The sequence below is a fragment of the Temnothorax nylanderi genome, unplaced genomic scaffold (assembly GCF_030848795.1).
Source record: "Temnothorax nylanderi isolate EJ_2023f unplaced genomic scaffold, tnyl_v1.0 TNYL_tig0564_pilon, whole genome shotgun sequence".
NCBI lineage: Eukaryota > Metazoa > Arthropoda > Insecta > Hymenoptera > Formicidae > Temnothorax > Temnothorax nylanderi.
In genome coordinates this window covers 101,244-112,063 of record NW_027249626.1, presented here as the reverse complement: position 1 = coordinate 112,063, position 10,820 = coordinate 101,244, and the positions used below count along the sequence as shown (strand labels likewise).

At 43.2% G+C, this 10,820-nt stretch overlaps 1 protein-coding gene across 1 annotated transcript; it reads left to right on the top strand.

Moving 5' to 3' along the window:
• The first annotated feature begins 8,184 nt into the window (after positions 1 to 8,184).
• On the top strand, positions 8,185 to 9,099 carry LOC139783960 (uncharacterized). Its single transcript, XM_071723127.1, has 2 exons — positions 8,185 to 8,375; positions 8,456 to 9,099. The coding sequence occupies exons 1-2, from the start codon at positions 8,185 to 8,187 to the stop codon at positions 9,033 to 9,035; spliced, it is 771 nt and encodes a 256-aa protein (XP_071579228.1). The 3' UTR covers positions 9,036 to 9,099.
• Positions 9,100 to 10,820: the final 1,721 nt, after the last annotated feature.

Sequence of the window (10,820 nt, the reverse complement as noted above, 5' to 3'; positions counted from 1 at the left end):
ATATTAAAAAATATTGTACATGTATGTATTTAATATTTTTTACATAGTTTATTTTTCATATATTTTAAAATACAATCTGCATGAAATTAAATAACATTGTCCTTATGTATCCATGAGTTGTGCGAGCCATCGAATCCCAGCCATTTCACGTAGACCTCGTCTCCCCTCCTGCGCAGTACTTTCTCCACGAGATACGTGTCCGGGTAAGCCGCGCGATGTAACTCATGCTCGTAGAACGCTCCAGTGATAGATTTTCCGCGATAGTCCTCCAGCAGATAGATTGCAGGATTAGTGTGTTGCACTTTAACGATCTTAAACACCTCGGTGCTCCAATTTGGCGTGTAACCCTTCTCGAAGACTGTCTTGTGCTTGCTAACGCGTACCCGATCGCCTACTTTGAACTTTGTCAAACCTGCGATCTTGATCGCGCTGTACACCGTGGTTAAGAGTCTTTTAGCGATTGCAGGAGTAACGTCGACGGGCCGCATGCCGATCGTTCGATGCTTGCGCGCGTTGTACTCCGCGACGAGACGCGGTAGCTCGTCGATCCACTTGTAAGTTCCGTTGAACGTAAACATCTTCCACATGTTATTCTTTAACGTGCGATTGAATCGCTCGACGACCGACGCCTTCAACACCGAATATGTGGAATAATGATTGATGTTGTGTTTCCTCACGAGACGTTGCACGTCGGTGTTGTAAAATTCCTTCCCCATATCGGTTTGTAAGTTTTTCGGACATCTCCCGCTCTCTCGAATTATCTTGGCGATAACTTCAGCCGTCTCGCTTCCTTTACTCTTGAGCGGTACAGCCCACGCATACTTGCTCAGCACATCGATGACGGTGAGTATATAATAGTAACCTTTGTTGAAACGTGAGTATGGGCGCATCTCGACAATGTCAGCCTGCCACAGGTCGTCGTATCCCCATCCTATGACGTGTCTTCATGGAAAATTTTTTCTCGCCGGAGCATGCAGTTCTTCGACGAGTCGTTGCTTCTCGATATTTTTACGTTCATCGGATGTCATGTTTTTTTTAGCGGTGCGTAATAATATGCACAAAGAAATTATATTATGATTTATATCTCAAACTTTTTTTTTAAACAATTCAATAGCCGTTTATTTTCGTTCATTGTCCTTCAATAGCCATTCTTTGTCTGCCGGCCGTTCTTTGTCCACTAGTCGTTTATAGCCATTCGCTAGCCGTTCATAGCCATTCGCTAGTTGTTCATAGCTGTTTCTGAGTCGTTCGTTAGCCGCTTGATAGCTATTCCTGAGCCGTTCCTGAACCGTTCGTCGTTGCCGTTCATCGTCGTCCGTTAATCGTTTATAGCCGTTCCATTTGTTGCTATCCATTGTTGTTGTTGTTGTTGTTCGTTTTTGACTCAGCGGTGGTCAAATGCCGAAGCTCGTGTATCGCAATCCGTAACGCTTGCAGATCCTTCTCGAACGCAGCCAGCTTCTCGTCTGACTCTTTCTGTCGATTGCTCGACATTTTAAAGCACTGATCCACGTATAGTTTGTTAACCGCATCATCATCAGCTTCCAGTTGAGTCACGCGTCGAATCTTGCGCGACTTTGCATCAAAGTTGGCGGCAACCATACAAAGAGCGTTATCCCGCACGTAATTTCTGACTAATCCATTGCATTAATAGTTCGGTTGCGTCTCGCCTCGTCCGAGCGATATGCCAAACTTGTTGATCGGCATTTCAATGGTGATTGAATGGTTCGCCGACGCACGGTTTAATTTATAATAAGCCCAGCCTCGCGAAGTTCCTCGATGATCGACAGGATCTCGTTGTCGTGACCGTTGTGACCCGCTTGGCGCGAAGCGTCGAGCAATCGGAGACGATCCACCAGCTCGTTGGGGTCGTCCCAGTGCACGTAGTCGATCTTATTATTGGTTAGCGTCATCGCGTGAGGCATGCATAATCCCTTTCCAGATTTTTTCTTCCTGGATTCGCTAGGAAACAACGATGCGATTATCTGTGTATACTTGTGTCCCCTGTTGCTCTTTACTCGCTCGCGAGGATCGTGCTTGAATTTATGAGCACTCGTTTCCAACAGCAGACTCTTGTATTTTTTCATATCTCTCTCCGTGTAGATCTCGTCATCGGGCATTCTCTTGAAGATCAACTCATAAAGACCGGGTGTGCCGATATATCGTATACCATCGATAATTATTCTATCCTCCTCGTTCACGTCAAAACGTTTATTACCGAGCATCATTCCGTCCTTGCCGAAATAAACACCGTATACGGGGTCTATACTTCGATCGGCGCTCAGAAAAGCCCCGATGTAGTCTCGGCCCAGTGGACCCAAGTGATCTTGCAACGCTTGTAGAAACGTTTCTCGTCCCTTCGACGTTTCCAACTGCTTTCGTATGGATGTCGCGATCGAGTCGTCCGTGGTTTCAAAAACATTCGCGCTTGCGAGGAATTGGGGAATTGTATCTTGCACGGTTCTCGCCGTCGTGGACGGTGTGGAGGTTATCGGTAGTTCTTTCGATCGTTTCGATTGATCAGATTTATGCGGTGTCGATGAGAGATTCAACCAGGATTCTGATCGCTTCCTCTTTTTCGACGTCGCATCCTCCCAATCCTCCTTATCCTCCTCATCCTCCTCATCCTCCTCCCCCTCCTCCTTCTCCTCCTTCTCCACTTTCTTGCGCTGCTGAAAGGGTAACGTTTCGATCCCCACGTCAGCGTCGCTCTCCGTCGGCTCCTCTTTCTTCACCGAGATCGAGTTGTCTGCGATCTTTTGCAACGGTCCGATGAGAGGCTTAAAGTGTGCGTCCAACTCAATGTCCTTCACGATCTTACCGGTCTTTAAAGCGCGAAGTTTTTTACGAATCGAATCACTCGTTTTCGCAATCTCCATCACAATCTTCTCGTGCTCGCGAATATTCTCGCTCCTGTCGATCGTGGCCATCGCGGGAAAAAAGCAGAGTGTTAATCTCACGTTTTAACTCGACGAGGTATCGACAACGACTGACCGCTTTTGCGGTATCGCGAACACGTTAAATTCTTTTCTGTATCGACCGTTCGAAAGCGCGCTGTCCTTGTCTATCACTACGAACCCGTATTTGCGTTGCCAACAATCGTGGCACAACGCACAAAATTCATCGTACGACATGTCGGTATTTACGTGATCGTTGTACACGTGTTTCAGATTGGTACCATCCTGTTTGAACAGGATCAGTAGGTTCGCGTTGTCACGTATCAGATGTTTAGGTATTCTCGCGTACGTTTGACAGAGATAGAAGCAGTCGACGCTCGAGTGCCTACCCATTGAGAAATACTCTCTCACAGCATCTTGCTTATCGCACGCAACGTCATCGAAGACGAAGATTGAGTTTGGACGCGCATCGCTCGGCGGAATGACGTCACTGTTGTTGGAAAACGTAAAGTAGCCAATCTCTTCTATCGACGTTAATACATTCTCCAAGTATCGATATTTCGGTTGCTGCAACGATTTCGAGTACACATATACGTTCTCGAAACGTACACCGTGCGGACTTTCCAGCAAGCTTATCAGAACGTTGGTTTTACCGCAATTCGAGGGGCCGCAAATGATCGCGCGTATAGTAGTCGGTAGCATCGCACCGTGCCTGCGCTTCTCCGCGTTGCTCCCCATCAACCGTAACCTGTCGTCGCAATTCGTCACGCGAATCGTCAACGGTTGTCGCACGAATTTCATTTTTCAGACTGTCGACTGGAGCTTCCGGCCGAACGCCTATTTATAGGTGCGCGGAACCGCGAATTGCTTAGTAGCAAAGATGTTCGTCTTGCTGTCGAGACCTTCCGATATCCGCGATTTGAGTGTTGAACAGCTACAATTTGTGCCGAAACCTGTTTTGCGAATGTGTGGTGATCACGTCCACTACGTGTGGGACAAGCTTCCGGAACATATAAAGACAGATTCAGAGGTTCAGACATATCGTCGCTGTTACGAGCATTACAATCAACCGTGGCAGCGAACGCACATCGACGGTCCCGCGCCATTGATAAAGGATTGCGGCGAATGCCAACGAAAATAGGCAAAGGCTTATTAAATCGCGCGATAAACGCACTTCCATTCGAATTACATATCCCCGGCTATCAGTTTTGTGGTCCGGGCACTCATTTAAAAAAACGATTGGCAAGAGGTGATCAAGGTATTAATCCATTGGACGCAGCGTGTCGCGAACACGACATAGCTTATTCTCGCAGCAACGATCTCACCGAGAGACATGCGGCCGACAAGATACTCGCCGAGAGAGCGCTAGGACGTGCCGTCGCAAAAGACTCGACTCTCTGCGAGAAAGCTGCAGCTACAGCCGTCTGGGCGGCCATGAAGGCTAAGCGGAAGCTCGGAATGGGTTTGAAAATGAAGGCGAAGACGAAGATGAAGAAGAGAGCGGATTCGAAAAAACGGATACTTCCAGCGGCGAAACGCGGTGGTATCTTGCCCATTCTACCGTTGTTGGGAGTTCTCGGTTCGTTGGTCGGTGGAGCGGCGGGAGTCGCGAAGGCTGTGAACGATAACAAAGTCGCGCGGCGTCAGCTGGAAGAAGTTAAACGTCACAATCGCGCCATGGAAGGTCACGGACTTTATCTCGCTCCATACAAACGCGGGCATGGAGTCTCAAGTAAAAAAAAAAAAATGTCAAGGAAACGTTAAAAATTTCGAAAGGTGTAAATACCAACGTACAACTGCAACAACTTGCAAAGCGTATGCACATTCCATATTTTAGAGGTATTTTTATGCGTACTACTTTACCGATGGATGGAGTGCGTCGAAACGAGAGTGGCATCGTGATTTTGGATAACGCTGAGGGACCGGGTACTCACTGGGTGGCATACGCGAAGAGGGGTGATCGAGCCATATATTTCGACAGTTATGGTAATCTTCGACCGCCGAGAGAATTGGTGCTGTATTTAAAGAACAACGTGACGCAAATCGAGTACAATCGCACACCTTATCAACGATACGATCAGAGCAATTGTGGACAACTGTGTCTGCGCTTTCTACAGACGGTTGACGATCAATTTAAAGACTGGCGTTGCATTGTTTGAACTCAGTATTCATTCAAACATGTCACTGACATTTACGCTCACCGGCAAGAGTAGCATCCTCGCGGTAAGCTACTTTCCCACCGTGGATTTGAGCGATGGCGATTACGAGCTCGGTCTGACAGATTTCGAAACCTATTACACGATACCGAACGTAAATTCTTCGAACAATAAATTCTACTTTGACGATAAGGAGATTACCGTTCCCGAAGGATCGTACGAATTGCGTGACATAGACACGTATTTGAAACAATCAATTTTACAATTGGACCAATCCAATAATAATAATAATATTGTGAGAAAGAAACATGTTGGCGAAGATGAAGAATATCCGTTGATCATTCGAGCCAACAACAATACGATGAAGAGTGAGATCAAATGTGCTTATCGGATAAATTTCACCAAACCGAACAACATTGGATCGTTTCTGGGATTTTCAGCGAATCGCGTGCTGGAGCCGCGACAATGGTACGAATCGGACGTGCCGATAAATATCATCAGTGTAAACATCATTCGCATAGAGTGTAACGTGACCGCGGGTGCATACAGCAACGACAAGTATGTGCACACGATACATGAGTTTTCGCCGAATGTGCCACCAGGATATAAGATATCGGAAACGCCGGCGCAGATCATTTACCTTCCGATCATCGTACGGAGCATTACTGATCTAACGATTCGCGTCGTGGATCAGGACGGTCGATTGATTGATTTTCGCGGAGAAGAGATCACCGTTAGACTGCATGTGCGAAGACGACGACTGTGGTAAACCGTGATATGCTCGTACTGAACAAAGTGGAGAAGGTGCGACAGACGAGTAACAAAATTAGAGAGACAATCCGATCGCCAAAGAAGAAACTCACTGCGTCGAACGTTGAATTTTTGAAATCATTGGGTTTTGTCGTACGAAATGGCTAATATCTTAAACATTGGAGGTGAACCGATCTTTGACGATAGCGTCGTCAAGATTGAGACTCACACGTACAATCCGTACGCCAATACGACGTTTGGACACAACAATGAGATAAGAATACCCATACAACAGCAAGATTTATACACGTTGCCGTGTGAAAGCTTTCTCTACGTCGAAGGACGATTGGTAATAAAGAGAAGGAATGACGAGGACGAGTCTCAGGCAACGCTTGTAAATAATTGTGCAGCGTTCATGTTCGACGAGATTCGATACGAGCTCAACGGTGTGGAGATTGATCGCAACAGAAACGTTGGAATAACAAGTACCATCAAGAACTACGTATCGCTATCGTATAATGATTCTCAACTCATGCGGAATGCCGGATGGGACGTTACATCGAGCATACCGGAAGGATACTTCAACTTTTGCGTACCGCTCAAGATGTTGCTGGGCTTTTGTGAAGATTACAAACGCGTCGTTGTTAATGCCCGTCACAAATTAATTTTGATACGTGCGCGTAGCGACAACAATTGCATTGTAGGAGATCCGGCGAGGGAGCCGGAAATCGAACTGTTTAAAGTACAGTGGCGAATGCCTCACGTTACGTTAAACGAGGTTAATAAACTATCCTTGTTACGGGCCTTGGGGAGCGGGCGATATCTTAGTGTCAGTTTTCGTTCGTGGGATCTGTACGAGTATCCCCTCTTGCAGAGCACGACCAAGCATTCGTGGGCTGTCAAGACTGCGACTCAGCTAGAGAAGCCGCGATACGTTATTTTTGCGCTGCAGACCGGCCGCAAGAATATCATGTCTCAAAATGTTAGCGTATTCGATGACTGTAATTTGACCAATGTCAAGCTTTATCTAAACTCCGAATTTTATTCGTACGATGACTTGAACCTAGATTTTACTAAAAATCGATACGGCCTTCTTTTTGATATGTACGCGCGTTTTCGTAAAACTTATTACGGATACGATTCCAGTGATACGCTTTGCAGCTTGTATACATTCCTGATGGATGGACCTTTTGTTGTCATCGATTGCTCACGACAAAACGAGTCTGTCAAGAGCGCCACCGTGGATGTGCGAATAGAATTTGACTGTAAAGAAAATGTACCTGCAAATACTACCGCCTATTGTCTCATCTTGCATGATCGCATAATCGAATACTGCCCGCTGTCTAATGTAGTGCGCAAACTCATGTAAATCGCCATGTTGACAAATATTCCGATATAAGAGCGACATATGTAGTGCGATACGGTACAGTACGGATCGTTCCTTCGTTGCATCATGATCGTGCCAACGTTTGTCGATCTGCAAGGATTCATCGTCGGGATGAAATTTGTCGTAAAGGAGGCAGCGGTGCTGAGAAACGGGACCGTTCTGGAGCATTACATCTTTACGTTCCCCATGCCGTGGAGTCTTCTCACAAAATCTGACAAGTCATGTGCTTCCTGGTTGATTGCAAATCACCATGGATTACCATGGGATGAGGGAAACGTGCCGTACGGTATGATAAAACGTCTAATTACGTCAGCCGTGCTTGGTACAGAAGAGGATGACGAGATACCGACTCTCGTGTACGTCAAGGGATGCCAGAAACAGGAATGGCTGGTGGATCTACTTGAGAATTATGCGAGAGAAAAGCTGATCATCGAGACTTTGGATGCGGATTACGAAGATGTCAAATCTTTAAATAATCTAGATGTTACTAACACTATGCGATGCGGAAAACATGTTAAGAATTGCGCATTACAAAATGTATTAAAATTATTTAAGTGGTGGTCGCGACGCCAGAAGAATTGGGATCTTTTAAAAAAATAAATTATATATAATTTTACAATGCTTTATTTTCTTTTCTCCATTCCCATTAGTTGTTAGTGGTTTCCCTCTCCTAATTTCCCCCACCACATCATAATTTTGAAGGTAAGGTGTTGTCGCGTATACTTGGTTCATTTTCCACTTCTTAGTCATTTGTATGAATTTTTTTATAACTTCTACGTAAGCAGCGCTGACATTGGTGCTTGAAAATGTTGAAAGAAGGGGAATTATCCCTTCCCTTATAATTTTTCATCTGCGCACGCCGTCCAATATTCTAAAACGTTGCAAACGGAGCTAACGTTTTAACTAGTGTTACGAAGTCAAAATCAATTGAGTCTCATCGTTCGAAGCGACAACTTCAGTGAAAAAGTATACCTCTTACGGAAAAATAAGAACAATGGCTGGTCGCAGTGAAGACGTAAATAATTCTGAGAAGTGGATGTTCACTCGCGATATTCCCGATAAGGGACTTCGTGGCTTCGAGGGAAGCAGCACAAGTATGAATTATTACGTACCGTATCCTCGTGAAAAATCGGAACCTCGTTATACGCCTAAGCCTCGTGAGGTTTCATCGGACGAGTGCAAAACGTAAGTATTACTTTGGATAAATTTTTTCAAATTTATTTTTTCTAATTTTATTAATTTATTTACTTTATTTTTTTTTACAGTTTCAATAAATCGGAACCTCGTTATACGCCTCGTATCTTGGGCAGCCAATTTGCCCTGACAGTCACGGCTTACAAGTATTTGGATATCGGAATCAATGTGGGATCTACATCCTTTGTGGAATTGATTCTTGGTGACAATCGGGGAAATCAGATCGTGCTTCCTCATGCAACGTGGACAACGATCATCGAAAGACGCATGGATATCGAACAACTCATGCAGTCGACTGTCGGTTCATCGCTGTCTATTCGAGATCTAATTATAGAACTTGTTAAAATGCGTGACGCTAATATTGTAAAACTTACGTTGCGCGATACATGCTTATACATGATACCAGCAACTATATTATTTTTGTTTGAAATCGAACAATGTGTCGAACATGTATATTTCAATTTATGTCAAAATATACAACATGTTAGTAATAAGTATAACCATTTTGTAACAGTCTTGCGACAAAATCGTATCACGGATAAATGTCAAGCGAGAAAAGTACTTAGTGAGGTGTCCGATGGAAGTTCGCTTATAGATTGCGAACTAGTTGCTTTCGTCTTAGATAACATTGTATATGAAGCAAAAATGTAAATAACGAATAAAAATTGAATATTAACATAAATAGTAGCAAAATTATTTTTCAATCTATCTCTTCCGTTTTCATCTAACATTAGCCTCCTCTATGTTTAAATTATATATATGTTGCGATAATGTCCTTTTTAATTATATACGATTTATTATAAAAGAATTAATAAAATTATTAAAATATTGATAAAAATTCTTATCTAAAATAGAATAATCGCATCACGACACGTATGAACTTGTCCGTTCCTGTCTTCCACTCTCATTTCCCCACTATGGGACTCTATAGTTTAAGTCACATAAAATATGTTTTTTTTGTTGATTTTTTTTGTTGAACGTAGACCCAGAAAAAAAGGTCTTCGACGCCATCTCTTCCTGCGTTCAATTCTATAGTTTGTCATGCAAATTTTTTTAAATTAAATTATTATATTAATTAAATTGTTATAAATAATTATATTAATTAAATTAGGTTATAAAAAATTATATTAATTTATAGGTTATAAATAATTAAATTAATTGAGTTAGGTTATAAAAATTATAACCTAATTTAATTAATTTAATTATTTATAACCTATAAATTAATATATTTAATTAATGATGCAAACACGCCGTCATCCCCCTCCACGCCAATGACGTCATCTCCCCTTCACGCCGATGACGTCATCCCCCCTCCACAAAGTGGCTCAGAACGCCTATACTATACCTACTAAACTTCTTCAAGCACACAATCAAAAACGTCTCGATGAGAGGCATATTTAGCAAAGCACGATTCTACGTGACGGATAAGATCGAAAAATCTTGAATTAGGATGAATCAGTCCACCTCGGGATTTCATGCTGACTAATTGTGATACTGCAGACGTGGAAGGGGAATCTGATCTCACAGCTCGTTGACAATTCGTGCATGTGCCGTATACTTTTAATACTTGTTTATGTTACGGGCAAAGTCCGCATGGTGTGCAGTGTTGGCATTTCCCGGGCAACGTCAGCATTGCACAACGCGACTGGGCAAAGTAGTTTATTAGCGGACATTGCCCGGTTTGATGAGGGCAAAGTTAACACTGCCCATCCAGCGATGGCAATGTCAGCAACGATTATCACATTGCGGACTTTGCTCGGTTCCAAGTGGGCAATGTCGACAATGCTAAATCTCCGTGGGCTACTTTTTTGGTTTAGTTTTGTTTAGTTTAGTGACGCGCTTTAAACAGTTAAATACTGTTAAAGCGCGTCATCTAACCTATGTGGATTAGTGACGCGCTTTAAACAGTTAAATACTGTTAAAGCGCGTCATCTAACCTATGTAGATTAGTGACGCGCTTTAAACATTTAAATACTGTTAAAGCGCGTCATCTAACCTATGTAGGTAGTATTTAACTGTTTAAAGCGCGTCACTAATCTACATAGGTTAGATGACGCGCTTTAAAAGTATTTAACTGTTTAAAGCGCGTCACTAATCTACATAGGTTAGATGACGCGCTTTAACAGTATTTAACTGTTTAAAGCGCATCACTAAACTAAACAAAACTAAACAAAAACTAAACAAAAAAAAGTGTATGTGTGAACTATTTCGACATATATATTAGTCATTTATGCCTTTCAATACTCAAAATAGCTGCTATATTTTCCAAACTTTTTTTGTTAATAACTTTTTAACGAATAACGAGCGCGGGCTGAAACCTTCTAAAGGTCACTCAGGAGGGTGACCTTGACAACATACTAAAATATCAAGGTCATCCAAGGTGATCCCCCCATCTATACAATTACCCTATATTCTAATAAATACTGTTAAATTTGC

Bases quoted from the DNA above. Each gene is read 5' to 3' on its own strand.
- LOC139783960 (XM_071723127.1), top strand. From the start codon at position 8,185: ATGGCTGGTCGCAGTGAAGACGTAAATAATTCTGAGAAGTGGATGTTC. The intron at 8,376-8,455 runs GTAAGTATTACT...TTTTTTTTACAG, and splicing joins TCATCGGACGAGTGCAAAAC to TTTCAATAAATCGGAACCTC.